The sequence below is a fragment of the Rattus norvegicus genome, chromosome 4, assembly GCF_036323735.1.
Source record: "Rattus norvegicus strain BN/NHsdMcwi chromosome 4, GRCr8, whole genome shotgun sequence".
NCBI classification, from domain to species: Eukaryota; Metazoa; Chordata; class Mammalia; order Rodentia; family Muridae; genus Rattus; species Rattus norvegicus.
Window position 1 is genome coordinate 121,463,326 of NC_086022.1, and position 17,723 is coordinate 121,481,048.

The 17,723-nt window shown below is 47.8% G+C and overlaps 1 protein-coding gene across 4 annotated transcripts in view; it reads right to left on the bottom strand.

Moving 5' to 3' along the window:
* The window catches only part of Arhgap25 (Rho GTPase activating protein 25), a 78,143-nt gene that overhangs the window by 9,175 nt on the left and 51,245 nt on the right, over positions 1–17,723 (bottom strand). For all 4 annotated transcript variants that reach the window (NM_001109247.1, XM_039108163.2, XM_063286534.1 and 1 more), the window contains 2 exons: positions 6,400–6,607; positions 1,845–1,977 (listed from right to left, as the gene is read on the bottom strand). In NM_001109247.1, the coding sequence (NP_001102717.1) occupies positions 1,845–1,977; positions 6,400–6,607 (341 nt within the window). The remainder of the gene's footprint in view (positions 1–1,844; positions 1,978–6,399; positions 6,608–17,723) is intronic.

The window sequence follows — 17,723 nt, forward strand, 5'->3', positions numbered from 1 at the left end:
CCCAGACTGGTCTTGAACTCCATAAGTAGTCAGTGGTGAACTTCGACTTCTGATTCTCCTGCCTCTCCGCTTCTGGAGTGTATGCCGCAAGTCTGTCCTGGTCCAAGAATCGGACCCAGGGTTCTGTGCACGCTAGGCAAGCACCCTACCAGCTGAGATATATTCCCAGTTATCATATTTTTTTGTATAGTGCATTTAGAAAGTCTATTTGTCGACCACCCACTCCTGACCTCCTAACCTCCTGACCTTGAGCTCCTGTAAGTTCTGACTATCTGATAACTGACACTCATGATAATGTTCTCAATGAGTGAGATGCAAAGATCCAATAAACAATCAAATCAGAATCTAATATTTCAAAACTGCCTTAGAAGTAGTGAGCAAGTGATTCTGCTGAGAACTTCTGGGAAGCAGGCCAGACCGGCCATGCGGGAAGGCACGCACTGGGATGGCAGCTCACGTTGTACAATAGCTGTAGAGTCCAGATGTGGCCATTCAGAGATCCCATGTGCCAGGGACAGGAAGGACAGGTCCCTCTGCGGACCACAGCTGCCTGCAGAATCTGTGATCACACTCTGACAGCATGTGAGATGACATGTATGTAGTATGACTCTTTTTAGGTATTTTTAAAGCTTTATTATTCACAAAGGAGATCTGAAACACCCCTGTAAACCAAGGATTTTCATATCTTCTGTCAACCCTACAATACCCACAAATCAGGTACAAATACCCACATCAGACTATGCAGCCTGGTTTGGTTTTCTCTTGGAAAACAGCTACACCTGTCGGTGAACCATTGCTGCTCTCTTCCTATCCATTCTCTTCCTGTCCTGGCTTTGAAATGTAGAATAGTCTTTTGTGCCAGAATCCTTAAAACCATGGCTCCCACCAGCAGTCAGCCCAGGAGATTCCAATAACTATTTTTCTCACTGGCCCAGGTGTCCTGTCTGTGACTCAGACTATATCACAAACACCCAAGAACAGAGGAGAAACTGCTCAACTATAAAAGAAAAAAAATGAAAAAAAAAAAAACAAATTAGTTTCATGTGCCCTGTAATGACAGACAATGGTGACAATGGTGGAAATTTGTGCTGCTCCGCATGGTAGCTAATTGCCACATGGAACGATTTAAATGTAAATAAAATCAAGATTTTGGCTCTTCTGGTGTATTAATCATATTTTGTGCACATGCTATCACTTGTGGCCAGAGGTCAGCACACAGACAAGTGATAAGAGTGCCTCACTATGGAATCCTCTTGGTTTAAGCAAATACACTGAGCCTCACAGAATATGCACAAGTGGCTACTCTTAGGTAGCAACCTGACCGGGTTTAGAATGACCAACAGATACATCTACCAGAGTGTTTCGGGAGAGGGCTGATGCGGCGGGAAGACCCATCCTGACAGCGAGCTCCTAGGAATAGCCCACAATAAGGGACTTTGGTAAGAGGAGGAAAGCAAGCTAAGCACAGGCCTTCATCTCCCTCTGCTTCCTGAATGCAGATGCGGCATGACCTGTGCCCCTGCCTTTTCCACCACCACAAACTGTACCCTGAAGCTGAGCCGTCCTTACCTCGCTTCCGTCTGGCATTCTGCCATGGCAATGAGGTAGTAACTAATACACTGCATAATTTACCCAATGGAAGAATGGTAGTCATACCCAAGGCCTTTGTAGTGTTTACCAGAGAAAATGGCCCCACCAGCCTGCCACCACTGCTGTAGTATCAATCTGACAAAATATCCTACCAAGGGGTGTGGCCCCCTCTCTCACCTACTAAAACCCCTTTTAGAAAATCAATAGCTTTTTGCTTTCTTCTAAGTAAGGCAGTCAGCTAGGGAGCCACCCACCTTGGCCTCATCTGCGTTGGTGAGCTGTCCACAGAGCAGGAACCCCTCATACTGGCTCCAAGGAACCACAGGCTCTGGCAGGTCTCGGAGGTAGAGCTTTAATAGAGAGGCCACCGTGTGCACATCTGTGTCCCTGAAAGAAAATAAGCTGTACTTAGAGCACAGGACCTCCCACCTACCCTGAGGGACCACTGGGTCAGAGCATGAACCAGAGAGGGGCAGGTTACAAAGGACCAGTCATGTAAAGTTGAACCGGCCCCAGACACCAGCTTCCAAGAACAACTCCAATTCACTTCTCTCTGCTTCCACACAGATGCCTCAAAGGTAGCATTAAGGCTCCCCTTTCATTATATTCTCTTTAACTATTTTGATCTTTTCTGCTTTCTTCAGACCACTTAATACCTTATGGTTAGCGATGTCTTTCTATGATTTCAGTAGTAAACCAGAGGGGTGTACCTAGATCTATCAAGCCACAGCCCTGAGAATATACATGTTACCAAACACTGCGGTGGGTGCTGGGATGTGAGAAGAAGCCCAGGACAAACTCAGGAGGTCAGAGTGTAGCAAGGGACAGCTTGGGAGACACAAGTGACTCCAGATGAAGTCAAGTCAGATGTTGGACGTGGGGCGAGATCTGAAAAGCGCAGGCATGTTTCCTGGAGAGAGGAATGGTGCATCAGCCCTAACAGCCTGAAGGTATTCAGCTGAGTGTGGGCAAGCTTCTGTGGTTCAGCTTCTGATATTTATAGCAAGTGTCGCCTCAACCTAGGAGGCAGATCTGGCCTAGAACCTACATTTTTGTATAGGCTGCTCGCTAGAAATTATTACTACATTTTTAAGTGCTTGGGGGGAAATCAAAATCTATCCCATGACATGTGAAATTATACGTACTTGCACAAGGCTACAGTATCAATAAAATAAGTTTTGGAGGAATGCAGCCCTGTTCGTTCACTTCCATACCGCCATTGCTTCATTAGTGTGAGAGAACAGTAACAGTGACAACGCCACTTAACCTGAAGAGTCTACGTATGCACCCATGACCCAGCCTGCAAAGCTGGCTGGCCTCTGCATGGCAGAGGGACTGCATTTATTCTGCTACTAGAGAAACTAAACACGGTAAACATCAATGTGTTACTTAATAAGGGGGTGCATTCTGAGAAGTGTGGCATTAGGCAGTTTAGTCACTGTATGATGTTCATAGACCCAGTGGGATAGGCTGCTCTTCTCCTAAGCTTCATGGGGAGTACTCTTGTGGTCCGTCACTTAAAGCATTTGAGGCAGTACAAACAAGAACACCAGGACTTGAATGGGAGTGTGTGCATGTGCTTACATGCCTGTGTGTGTGTGTGTGTGTGTGTGTGTGTGTGTGTGTGTGTGTGTGCGCGCGCGCGCGCATGCATGTATTGTTTTTGTTTCTGTTCTTGGTTGCCAAGAACTTTGACTATGACTCCTGCACCACCCCAACCCCACTGCACCCCATTTCCATCTCCCCTAATCCATTCCTCCCACCCCATCCCTGCCTCTGCAGCCTGTGAAGTGCTACCTCTGAAAAGGAACACAGAATTTCAGAGAAAACTATCTGCACTCCAAGGCAGGAAGTTTGGGGCGGGGAATGTTTCCTTAACATGGATATTCAAAAATATCCTACCCTATTGAGTCACTGTCTAAAAATATCCCTGAGAAAAACCCAGCTGGGGAAACCTTTTCTGAAAGCACCTGAGTGGGTGACAGAGGACTCGTGACCTGGCACTCTCGGGGCAAGGATTCTCGGAGATGTCCCCTGGCACAGTCTATCCGGTGTCTTTGCCCTCTCTAGGGACTCAGGCTTGTTTGTGGCCTCCGCTCTACCCCATCTGCAATGAGGCTCCTGTATCCTGATCCTTCATCTCAGATGAACCCCTCATGGTCCCCTTTCCACTGCGGATCTGAAAGCCACTACCATTCCCAAGCCCTGTCCTTCCATCCTGTCCACACCAGCATGGCCCCGATATACAGAAGTCACCTGTAGGACAAGTAGAGAAGAAAAACTTCAGCAAGAAGCATGGCATCAGAGAGGAGGAGGAAAAGGAGACTCTTAAAGAGAAGCCTGGGGGGAGGGGTTTGGGGATTTAGCTCAGTGGTAGAGCATTTACCTAGCAAGTGCAAGGCCCTGGGTTCAGTTCCCAGCTCCAGGGGAAAAAAAAGAGAAAAAAAGCTTTAAGAGAGAGAGAGAGAGAGAGAGAGAGAGAGAGAGAGAGAGAGAGAGAAAAGCCTCTGCTTTAAAAGACGTTTTGTCACAAGAGACTGAAGATGACAAAGATACCCAGCATTAGAAATAGAAAGAGAGGGGCTGGGGATTTAGCTCAGTGGTAGAGCGCTTACCTAGGAAGCGCAAGGCCCTGGGTTCGGTCCCCAGCTCCGAAAAAAAAGAACCAAAAAAAAAAAAAAAAAAAAAAGAAATAGAAAGAGAGGTGGTGGCTATGGCACACACCTTTAATCCCAGCACTGGGGAAGCCAGAGGGCAGGGGTGGATCTGAGTTCGAGGCCAGCTACAGAGTGAGTTCCAGAACAGCCAGGGCTACACAGAGAAATCCTGTCTCAAAAAAATCAATAAAGAAAGAAGGAAGGAAGGAAAGGAAAGGAAAGAAAGGAATTATAGCCACAGACACAACAGGGGAAATCTGAAGATTATATTACATTATATTATATTATATTATATTATATTATATTATATTATATTATATTATATCATATTATGTTATTAGAAAGCCCAATTAATATTGACAAGGATGATGCTGGCCGTGCCAGCTTAGTTGGCTGACTGCTCACTCTGATTTACTGGATCTCATCATCAATGTCCTTTTTCCTGGGGACTTCTTGAGTTCCCCCAAACCATGTCAAGCCCTCCTCTAAATTCCCACTGTCAGTGCTGACTCCAGGGTCACCCTTAGGGTCAGTTTCTCCTGAGCTGGCCATCCTTCAAAACCAAAAGATCAACATTAAGTGACTTTCTTTGTCTATTCTGAGTCCTGAGCCAGCTTAGCTGACCCTGCGAGGTTCCCTTGGAGCCTCATATTTGATATGCGGCATGCCGGCCTGTTCTCACAGAGAGGCACGGGGTTGGGGCACATCGGTGCTGTGACCAGGAGGCATCCAAGCCTAGTAAACCCTGACAAAAACATTTAAAAGACTGTGTGTGTGTGTGTGTGTGTGTGTGTGTGTGTGTGTGTGTGTGTGTGTGTGTGATTTCCTCCTCTTCCTTCTAAACTCTGAGTTTCATGGGAATTAAAGACTGTAGTGCCACCACCCATACCAACCTGGCTGACTTTAAGCTGGCATCGAAGCATCATTTGGGAAATCCCAGCAATAGAATCTTTCCTTTCAGGATACGGACGTTACTTTCCAAGCAGTAATCTATACACATACACATCTTTTGATCAACTCCAATATAATTGAAAATTAGGAAGAAAACCAGATACAGTGACAGTGAGTACACTGGAATGGGTACCTGCTTATAAAATGTAACCCACTGCACTGGTAAAAGGGCCCCCAACTTGCTATATTCCTATGCTAACTATACTGCTGTTTGCATAAACGACACGAGAAATTAGCCTATGGTATACTAAGGGCAGGAGCGACAGTTCTACAGCAGATCAAACTAAGACCGAGTGGGCATGGAGAGAAACAGATGGTCTCAGAGATGCTCCAGTGAAAGACAAAGACAGTTTGGGTTGGTGAAGAGAACGAGGCCGGAAGAGCGTGAGGCACAAGGATGACTCAACCTCCATAACTTTCCCCTCTGTACTCAATGACTCTAGGGGATTTCAACATTTGTAAACTGGGTAGCATTCAGGCCCATTGTTCCAAATCTTGGGTGAGCTGCTAATTTGGAAGGAGTGGTTGGCCTTAAGCCAGCAGTACAAGTGTGTGCAGGGAACTAGGTACTACATAGTCAACAGAGCATGCAGTGTGCGGTGGGGCTGTACCAGTTAAGCGTGGCAGAGAACATCCTTGCCAGGGGCCTGCACCTGGAGAAGGAGATGAACTGCAGGAAGTCACCACGCCACATATGCCGCAAATAGGGCTGGAAACATTTGATGAGGCTGCCATGGGTGTGTGTGTGTGTGTGTGTGTGTGTGTGTGTGTGTGTGTGTGTGTGTGTTCACTGTAGTCAGAAGGCTGAGTTCAGAATCACATATGAGAATTAATAGTTCTAGCCACATCTGTAATGTTGGAGGGGGCACAGATGTGGTGCTCCTCCCTCACACGTTTATGTAGCTAGTGCTGTTCTTCATGATTCTCGTCTTCATGACAAGGATGTTCTTGGGCGAAGCCTCAGCTTTCCCCCCATGTTCTACAGCCCATTCTCTCACATCCTAAGCATTGCTTGAATACCCTGAACATACACTCACGCAAACCATCTGCACACTCTCCTAACTGTGCTCAGGCCCCCAAATCCAGAGTGGCGAGCAGAACAGAGTCCCCGATCTATTGTGAACTGCAGCTTCCGAATCCCCTCTGGAGGTTCCCTGGTTTCACTAGGTCCTTTCTCCTGAATCCTGTAAGGACAGCATACCTGTCAAAGGAGGGCCGCTCCCCCGCATCGAAAGCATCTCTCAGCTGCTTCACCAGGTTGTCCTGCCCCGGCAAGCGGAAGATGCCCTCTTCACTCACACCATGCTCCAGGATGAACTCCGAGCACTTCTCCACCAGGATGGGCACCAGGTGAGGGCCAAACTTCTGCTCATAGGCCACAGTCTCATCCAGACGCTGGCCAAACACCGCTGGGAAGAAGAAATATAGAATCCCTGAGTTATCCCTTCATTAAATCAGTGGGTAGTCAGGGTCTTTGCACATTTCTTGTTTTTAAAAATCATCATCACCATTATTATTAATTATTATCAGCATTGCTGTTACTATTTACAAGTATGGGTGGTGTTTGCATGCATGTCTGGTCACCATGTGCATGAGCGTCCTTGGGGGCCAGATGGGGACGGTGGTTGTGAGACTTCCTTGTGGGTGCTGGCAATCAAATCCAAGAGCTCCTCTGGAAGATTAGTCAGTGTTCTCAACCACTAAGGCATTTCTCCAGACTCATTTTTTCTTTGAAAATGTTATTTTTCATTTAACTTTTGAGAATTTCATGTATGAATACTGTATTTACATCATTTCTACCCCCACTCCTCCACCTCCAACTCTCTCCATGTGCCCTGCCCCTCCCTCAAATCCATGGCCGTTTCTTCTTTAATTATTGTTTCAGACACATGCGCGCACGCGCACGCGTGCACACGCACACACACACACACACACACACACACACACACACACGCGCGCGCACAAGTGCACGTGCACATGCCTGAGCGCACACACAAACACATCCGACTAAATCCATTAGTGTTGCTCTGTGTATGTGCTTAGGGCTGATCACTTGGGATTGCAGAACCTATCAGGGGGCATGTCCCCGGGAAAGGCTGATTCTCCCTCTCTCATTGGCTTTTGATTGACTGCCAGTAGCTCTGCCCAGTAGGGGCAGAGTCTTGTGAGATTTTCTCCATCAACACTGGCAGGTCAGCTGGTGTTGTCACTGTTCGGGTCATGTTTATTTGACCCTATTTTTGAGTTTTCGTGGGTACACAGTCCCTGTTCTATACAGCAGAGAGTAGTATCTCACGGCGGGTCCCCTGGTCTTCCGACTCTTACAGTCTTTGGCTTCAGAGTTATTTTAGATGTATTAGTTGGGGTTGGGCAGCACATAGTCAGTTGTTCTCTGGGTTTTGGAACAGATGTGGACTTCTGCAATGGTCTCTGACTCCTGCAAAAAGAAGCTTCCTTGGCAAGGGGTGAGAGCTACCCTCATCTGTGGGCGTCAAGATGAGTATTTAGGGTGCAGTCAGTTAGAAATCGTGTTGATTTTGGAAAGCGGCTGGAGTAGACTTTCCTCTGGGGTCCAATACCTCACTGGCCATCAATAGTTGGCTAGCTTTATAGTATCAGGCATGAATTCCTTCCTATTGAAGAGGTCTTCAATCCAGCTTAGACAGCTGTTGGTTGCCCCCAAAATATGAGGGTCATTATCGCACCCTCGGGGATGTCTTGCCATCCTGCTCACTGTTGTGGCTTCACAGTTGGGCAGGAATATTGATTACTTTCCTCCTTTGGCAGGTTGCATAACACCTTTTGGTACTAAAAGCTGGTCCTCCGGGAAGAGCTACCGAGTCAGGTCCAGCTCAGCTCTACTAAGTCTTATAGCTCGTGTGTGTGGTGTCTGCAGAGATAGGGCTTTAACCCCAGGGAGGAAACCAAGAACAGTGCAATAGCTTATATTTGGGGAATCTTTTCCACTGTCCTGACCAATAGCGCTATGCCTCGCAATGGGGATTTTTATCAGATAGTCTATGGCTCTTGTGGGGAGCATCCTTGATGGAGCAGGAATTTAAAGTGGTAGAAGTGGTATTATAAAGACTTACTAATAGGTTTGCTTAGGAGGCATTCAGTCACACAAGTACAATAGAGGCTATAGGGGCACTGCCTCTATATCCTCTGCCTCAAAAATATCCCTCAGATTAGTAGTATGCTAACCAGGCCTGTTAGCGATTAGTGAAATTTAGGGTGCTAGGATATAAATGTTTATTCCCTAGGATTAACCAGCCATTAGGCTCTATGGTGGCTTGAGAGAGAATGCTCCTCACATTTTCATAGATTTGAATGCAGTGAGTGGCACTATTTGAAAGGATTAGGAGGTGTGGTCATGTTGGAATTGTGTCACTGGGGGTGAGCGTTGAGGTTTCAAATGCCCAAATCAGGCCCAGTGGTTTGCTCTTCCTGCTGCCTACTGATCCCAGTGTGGATCTCTCAGACACTTCTCAAGCACCATGTCTGCCTGCATGCGACCATGCACCCCACACCTCGATGGCAAAGGACTAAATTTATGAAACTATAAGCAAACTCCCAATTAAATGCTTTCTTTTTATAAGAGTTGCAGTGGTCACGTTGTCTCTTCACAGCAATGGATCAGTAACTAACATGTACCTCTAAGGGGTTACTCAACACGGGCAGTGCAGGGTTCACACATTTTTTTTTTTTTTTGGTTCTTTTTTTCGGAGCTGGGGACCGAACCCAGGGCCTTGCGCTTCCTAGGCAAGTGCTCTGCCACTGAGCCAAATCCCCAACCCCCGGTTCACACATTATTAAATCCTGGCCCACCATTAGGTACCCTGTGTTCTTATCAGGAAAAACATTAATTCTGCCAGGGGACCACGATGACCCTGGGTAACAACTACTTGGGAAAGAACAACAGCAGTGTGCTTAAAATAATCCTAGCAATGTGTGATAGCTTTGCTGTGTAAATCTCCTATCTGCCTAAGCAGCCAGAATTGTAATCTCCTGTCTCTGAATTATATGAAGTGTAACCTGGGGTTGGGACCTGAAAGAGACTTAAGGATGGCAGTGTGTGAAAAACGCATAAGCCTGGGATGTGTACGCTGGTAAAACCTTCTGTCGGGAGTGGACTCTTAGTTGGCCACTCACTGTTAAAGAGCTTTCCTTCATCTCGGGGTGTATGGATTGACTTCTCACTGAGAAAGCATATTATTTCCATTAACTACAACAGACAGCACAATGCATCCCAGGGCCTCACTGCCTGGGTGTGGCTTCCGGATATGCCCTGCCCCAGCTACTGATCTGGCAACTTTACCAACGCCTCCGAGGCTCAGGGTGGTTGGCAGTGAAGTGATTGTGACAGTGTTGTCACCTCAGGGTGGCTGTCAAGACGAAATGGATGAGCAAAGGTAGAGCAGGGCACTGACAAGCTTCTGGTACAAGATGCTCAGCAGAGGTTGGGTCATCACCTCTTAAGTATGGATCTCAAATATGTGAAAATGTCGGTCAAAACTGGAGACTGGCAGAAAACAGCCCCAAGAGACTGTTCAGGAAGCACAAGTGGTCTGTCTCTTGGGTCTTATTTAATGCCATTGTTCTAAACTCTTGAAAGGTGACACGGGGGGTGGGGGAATCAAGAACTGAGTTCTTCTGACGTCATGGTGCATCAAAGGCTGAGAGCCCATGGCTAGATTGTCTTATAACGAATTAAGCCATTATGACATTTCTTAGAACGCCGATTGTTTGCTCTGCTATGTAGCTTCAGCAAACAAACAACGTCTACACCCACAGGCACAGCATCTGGTTATTGTTGAGTTAATTAATTGGTGTTTGGATAGGCGACTGCAGATATTTCATGCTGTCACAGTATTTTCTTGGGGCAACTTTCTGCATGTTGAACTGGGGCGGGGAGGGGGTCAAGTGGTTTGACCCAATGGTATGCAAGTTGCTTTGCAAAAATATTTTTCCAAATTACACAGCCTCCAGCGAAGCAAGAGTAGGCGAGCTCCACCTCAGCCCTGTCAGCACCAGGCTCCGTAATTCCCCCACCCTTCTGCCTGACAAGATTAGATCTAAATGAAGACTGGCACTGCCCACGTGCATTTCCTACAGGCTCCCGGGCTCCTGTGTAACCTTCAGGTTCAGAAGGCAATGGTCTCGGCTTTGTCCAAATCTTTGTCCTAGACTTTGTGAAGTCTCTCGGTTCTCTGCCTGACTCTCTGGCTGTCCTCTATCCAGACACTAACTAATATGGATTCCATCTATTAAAAAAACTGTACTGAGTCCTGATACCTGGCGTCCTCCTTGCCTCTGCTCCAGTAGCTGGCATTTTCAAAATCCTCTGCTGCTTAACTTTCCAGCCCACTGGTCTGTCTGAGTACCAGACCCTGGTTTTGAGGTCTTAACCTCTTCCCCATTTGCTATAGCAGTATTCTTCTATTGGCCCCAGTGCCTCATGGCTCCTCCCTCATGGTATCTGGTATTAGAAGTTGGCAGTACAGTCTCTAATCCCAAATATGCCCAGATGTTGCCTGTTTGACTTTAGTGCATCTCAGTGCTGGCCTGACATCCACCTGCCATTTTGTTTGACCCACTAACATGTATTCCAAAGCACCTCACCCTGATGGTCCTAAAACTTGGCGCTCTCCAGTTTCTACGTCCTCCAAATCTCTCCTCCCTCCCATGTCTGCCCCCTTCCCTGCCTCCTGAGATTCTACTTGTCTTTCCTGGGCTTTTTCCAATGTCATCGCCTCTGCCAGGCCTTCTTGCTCTCAGATAGAGAGACTACATTCCCATTCTGTGTGCCCTTCTTCCTCTTCTCCCATTCCGAGGGCCTCACATTGTGCTATCATAACTTGTGTGTCTGTTTGTGCCTGGGCATGTGACTGTAAGTTCCTGTGGCTGGAAACATGGTGAAGGTCTCTATTCTTCCCCCAGCAGGACTGGCACAAGAAGGATGGCCAACAGACTTTGCTGAATGACTTGGTAGGTTAATATCTATAAACAAGTGTTTTCCAACAGCTCATGTTTATTTCACCATTTCTTTGGTTGAAACACTAGTAGTCATCTATCATGGAAAGTAATCCAGTTTCCCCCGCTAACAGTCATCAAGTGTCTTTCAAAAGCTGACAGCAGCCGTGTGGAATGGCAAGGGACACAAAGACCTTCCCATTGCCTCCAATCAGTCAACTTCCCATTATGGAAACGAAAGGACCATTTGATAAACGACAAGACAATCAGAATGTTCAAGACCACTCAGAACTGGGTTTCTGTTTGCTATGAAAGGAGCTGGATACATAGGTCTGCCACACCAGAAGATTGTTATTAGAATGATCTGACTTAAAACATAGACCACACTGGGACATTCTCTTTGAGAGGTACAGAGAGCCACTGTCAGAGGGAAGGACAGATGTCTTCTGGAGCATGTGTGGGACAGATCCTGATGGGGACAAATGACCCAAATGTCCTGAGAGCAGAGACAAGTCTGACTCCTCTCTTCCGCATCCATTGACCTTCCCTCTGCTCTCTTCCTCTGTGTGCCTTCCCCAGTCTGCTTCCCCTCACGTTCTCACGTTGCTCTTACCAGGATATTCATTTCTCAACTCTCAATATTACTTTTCCTTCTAACACCACTACTGTCAGCTCCCATGACCCAAATGTCTAACTTTGTCAGGCTTCTGAGAACTTTGAGGGTGTCATATCATACAGGGACAGTGCTGTGTCCTAGAACCATGACATACCCAGTCTTCATGAGACCTTGGCCCTGAAACTCTGCTGTTCCCAAGCTCCACCCCTATTGTGCTCACTTTCCTGCCCTTCCTCCCTGCCTTGGCAAGTATGGTGGCTTGAATATGCCTGGCCCAGGGAGGGGCACTACTAGGAGGTGTAGCCCTGTTGGAGTAGGTCTGGCCTTGTTGGAGGAAGTGTGTCACTGTGGGTGTGGGAGTTGAAACCCTTATCCTAGCTGCCTAGAAGTCAGTCTTCTGTTTGCCTTCAGGATAAGATGTAGAACTCTCAGTTCACCTAGCCCCATGTCCGCCTGGATGCTACCATGTTCCCACCTTGATGATAACGGACTGACTCTCTGAACCTGTAAGCCAGTCCCAATTAAATGTTGTCTTTATAAGAGTTTCCTTGGTCACAGTGTCTGTTCCCAGCTGTAAAACCCCAAGATAGCAAGTCAAGTGACTCCTTCAGGAGGGAAGTAATAACCTACTCCTGCTCCCCAGACCCTTCCTCCCTGCCTTCCTCCTCTACAGGAAGGTTCCTCTCTGTTCTTCCTCTGTTTGCTGCTTTCAGACCTTGTCAGTTCTATCCTGTCCACCTCTTCCAAGACTTACTCTTTGCGGGATAAAACTTTCTCTTTGGATATGAAGAGTCAAGAGCTTCCAGGTTGTTGCCAGCTTATTAAGAATACTCCTTTACCTCGGCCAATCAGCCATTCTTGCCTCTTTTTCATTCACTGCTGTACTCACAACATATTTGTCTCCCTCTGAGGAGCATCCCCTCCCTCACAGACCACTGAGTTTATTCAGGTTGCAGCCTCTCAACCCATCATAATTTAGTTTCTACACTCTTTGCCTCAAAACTTCTCAGTGATTTCTGATGCCCTCCCGGTGACAAAATCCTATCTTGGGTGATCCCACACCTGCTGGTCTTCTCCAAACACTGACAGCGTTGCCTTTCTTTTAATACCATTTCACGTGCCTACAAAATTCTCATTCTCATCCCGACGCCCCCCCCCCACCTCCTTTACCTGTCTCCATACATTTGGGTACCATCTAAAAACTAGTAACCACTACAACTGACCCTACTCTCCCTCCCCTCTATTTTCCTAAGTCCACGTAGACTCTTCCAGTGTCTTCTTCAGTCCCATCCCCTCCTGTTTTCTCTTAAGTCCGTGCTTCCCCTACAGCATTCCTTACAACCCTCAGCATTTAGACAGTCAACAAAGTGCCAAGTACCAGGAAAACACAAAGCCCCTGGCATCAGGTACCCAACTGGACCAATCGCAAGACTGAGAGCATCACATTCGAGTTATCCCTAAACATGTTCTCCCATCAAATAGGCCGCCCTCCCAAACACTTTAACTTGCTTTATCCTCATGGCCACTGTATTATACAATCTGGAGGGAGGGACACCTGGGTTTCTTGAAAATTTCTTCTGCTAAATTCACAAAATCATTTATTAGAATAAAAAGTACCCCTGTACTCAAAATCTCTCAAGCTGATGCCTGGCCTTGCATGCTCCTGTAACCCAGTCTGCCCGCATTTGGATGTCTTTAGAGAGGAGTTGGAGCCCTCTCTGAATCCTCAGAGCTCCCAGGCCAGCCCTTCTTTTATCGCCTCCTATGTAGTTCCACGATGATTTATTTAAACAGCACTCTTCCACTGGGCTGTGAGCGCCTCGGAGACAGACAGCCCGTCTGGTTCACCTTCTATTTTTATCTCCTGGCACAGAGGCTGCCTTAGTCCTCAGGAACATTCCACCTGCTGTCTCCCATGTTTCCCACTCTCCACACTACCCCTCTGGTCAGCACTTCTCCAAGCCCCCTCTTGTCAAGGAGACCGATGGCCTTTACACTTTTTTAACTGAGGAATTAAGTTTCTAGAGCTCTTCTCAGCGGCGCAATCAGCAGCCGGGGGTACAGGAGGTCACACCCCCTCTTGCAATGATTTCTAGTGGCTTCTGGAACTACCCTCTCCGGTTCCTCATTCATACTGCTGTCTGCTCTCACCCTCCTCCAGTGCTTCTTCCTCTCTCCCTGACCTTCATCCATTAACTTCCTGCAGGCACCCTCTTCCTTGTCTTCCCCGCCTGCCTTAGAAACTCAACCTTGAAATCCATCCACAGGATGAAGTCTCCAAACTTTATATCTGTAGCATAGAACAAAGCCATTCCCTCTAGGGAGAGGTCATCACACGCCTTCCAGACATGAGAGCCACTGTGTCCCTTCTTCCACGAAACAAAGCATTCTCTGCTTGTCTTGGTCAGGTTGTGTCCTTTCCACATAGGAGAGTGGCATCCAAAGCAGTCCTTGGAGTCTGACACCTGTCCCCCCAGTACCCCCTAAACTGCTCCGACTGTACTGGTCTCATTCTCTGGGTCCTTGTTTTTGCCTCTGTTTTTAAGTACCCTGGACATGGGAACAGAAACAGAGGCAGCCCAAAGACCAACAGCCAAAGGCCAGTGAAGGAAGAAGACAGTGGGGCAGGTGCTGCCCAGGCTGTGCCCACTCCTTCAGGGCATCTGGGCTCCACAGTTCTGCTCTTGGCAGCAGTGAATTACTATCTAATCAATTCATTCACAAGAGCTTATTGTCACTCTGAACCAATCAGCAGAAATGCTTCTGTCTTAAGAATAAGAAAAGCCAACCTATTAATTACAACCATCCTATCAGAGTAAATTTCATGATTGCTAAATACAATACAATCTTCACAGTGACTGACGGGGTAACTTTTTAACTTTGTCATTTCAAACTTGCAAATAAGAATATCACATTCCAGCTGGGCGGTGGTGGTGCAAGCCTTTAATCCTGGCACTTGGGAGGTAGAGGCAGGCAGATCTCTGCATTCGAGGCCAGCCTGGTCAACAGAGCAAGGAGTTCCAGGACAGCCAGGGCTTCACAGAGAAACCCTGTCTCAAACAAAACAAAACGAAAACAAACAAAGCTGGGCCCAGGTGAGGAATTTTTCTAAGACCTGTGTCAGTTGACAAATGCCAATTCTATCTGTTCATTAAGCTGCACAGGCTTTGGGTCTGGCTATTCTTGAGTGTGACAGTTGACTGAATTAATTGAACTAATGTGAAGCTGGAAATGGAGAAGCTGAGCATGGATTTAGAGTTTGCCTAAAACTACATCCCCCGTCCCTGGGCCTCTATGCAGCAATTTAAACAGTTTTTATTAAAAGTCAGTGGGAAATCAGGCCACAGTCTTTTTAAAAAAGAATTAAGAAACCAAAACAGGGAGATAGGTCAGTGGGTGAAGTATTTGCTATGCAGGCGTCAGAACTGGGAGCTTGATCATCAATCTTAGTCCTAGTGGTGAAGACTGTCAGGTCTTGGGGCTCACTGGGGAGCCAGCCTAAGCTACCGGAGTCCCAGATGTGTGAGAAGCCACATCTCAAAACCCAGGTGGATGCCTCCAAAGGAATGACACCCAAGGTTCATCTCTGACTCCCTGTTCATGCACTCAACACACACACACACACACACACACACACACACACACACACACACACACACACTTTTTAAAAAAAAAAAAAGATGGGGGTTGGGGATTTAGCTCAGTGGTAGAGCGCTTGCCTAGGAAGCGCAAGGCCCTGGGTTCGGTCCCCAGCTCCGAAAAAAAAGAACCAAAAAAAAAGATGGGAATATAGCTCAGAGCATTTGCCTATCATGCATAAAGTTCTGGGTTTTACACCACAGTGCATGCTCCCCGAAAAAGTCGCTATAATAATATCTGAGCCATCATCCATGTCCAGGGAGGATCCAGGGACAGGAACTCCTGGTGCTTCCCGCACAGTGCCCCAGCTCTGACTGTGTCATTTTGTGTTCTCATACCACAAACAACATCAACACCTCCACAACCATAACCCTACCCCCTGTACCCTCCACCCCCCACCTTTCTCCAGTCCCTAGACCTAAGTCTTTGAACAGAGGAGCCTTGTCCTGAATAGCCCCAGGACAGTGATATCTTATTCTCATGGATGACAGAACTGCTCCAACTGCTCCCTTTCTATCTTCCACGGTCAACCCCAAAGATCCCTCCCCAGAGTGACTACAAAACCCCAGGGCACCGAACGGTTTAGGAAGTGAAAATGGCTAGCTCAGCTGTGCCCTCTTGCTCCTCCTCTGTTATCCCTGAACTCTGAATCCCTCCCACCGCCAGCCAGACCCCAGCATAGCTTCACATTTCCCAGGACCCAGCAGTCTCAGATGCCCTATCCTGACATGAGAGCAAAGAGAAGTCCAGAAAAGTCTTCCTACCGTGGAAGGATGATACAATAGGAAAGAAATACCTTTCTTTCGGAGCTTGGGGGCTCTCTTCCTGACGTCCCAGCAAAAGAGCAGCGCCAAGGTGGGAAAGCCACAACCCAGCTCCCAGTGCGGCATCCTGGGGACGTGAGGCATGGCTACTGAGCCCTCCGCCTCTGAGGAGCCAGTCTGGCCTCTCCTCCTGCACTGCAAGAGCTAACTGTCCTTGCTGCTTCCAGATCAGCACATGCTTGCAAAGGCCGTTCAGGTTCTGACTCCTGGGAGGAATCCTAGGATGTGTCAGCACCTGCCCGGCCCTTTCCCAACATTTCTCCCTACTCACCTTTACACACAAGAGGCTCCCTTGGCTTTCAGAGAGTAAACATAAAGCTGTCAGAGCACAATAAAAATAAGTGCCTCCTTTTACTTAGCAGCTAATTGTCAGCCGCCATTCAGGGGACAGCTCTGAGGTGAGCTAAAAGAAAGAGAGAAAGGAAGAAAATCCCACACGCAAGCGTTTACCAGCACTGCACCGTATATCAAGCTGTCTGGCAGGAACACAGAACAGCACTTAGCCTTTATGAAGCCAGCCCACCCTCTCCTGGAAAGGCTTTCAGAGATATGCAGGGCTCAGTCAGGGTCTTCTGAGACAATGAGCTCAGATGTAGGCTGGTGGGTGAAGCGAGCCAGCTCCCGCCCCTCCTGTCAGGAAGATGGAGCAAACCTCCCGAAACTGACCCCAGCACCCTAGAGACCCTCAGAGATCCAGGCCAGGAGAGCCTTGCCAGGGAGGGCCTGGGGCAGTCTCACACTACCAACCAAGCATCCCTCTACCATTCCCCAGCCAGGAATCGGGACCCATCTTTGACACCGTCTCCTGCCACAGGGAATTCACACCCACTTCCTGGCAGCATCACCTCTGGAAGGCTGTGCAAACCTGTTTGATTCTCCCAGCTCCGCTGTCACCTTCCTCTACAAGCTGCCACCCACCCGCTCTTGCCTGGATGACAGCTCCAGTTTCCTTTCTGGTCTGCTGCCTTCTCTGTAGCTGGCTGCCCCTAGCCAGGCCATGATGCACACAGCATCGACAGTGATCTTTTCAGTATAATCTGACTTTACCACCTTGCTTGAAACTTTCTCCTGAATGGCTACCCGTTGCTCCTAGTAACCACCACTAGCAGTCTCTTCTGCTACCCTCACCCCACCCCCACACTCTCCTTTCTGTCTCAGCTGTTGTTCCCTCCGATATGGACACCATTCTGCTTCCTGCGTCTCTGTCTGGTTCACCTCCCCTGGCTATTTGGGGCTTGGCGAATCAGTTCCAGTCCAGCCTTTCTCACCCTTCTTCACAAAGATTTACTTCGTTTCGTGTATTTTTTCCTTCGGTAATACATCTTCGTTTCTATTTTATGAGGGGCAGGTTCTCATTCTAGCCCCGCCTGATCTGGAACTCACTCTGTAGCCTAAGTTAGCCTCGAACTCACAGGACTCCTCCTATCTCAGTGAGCAACCGCACCCAGCTTCACGGTGTTTTTCAAAGTTATT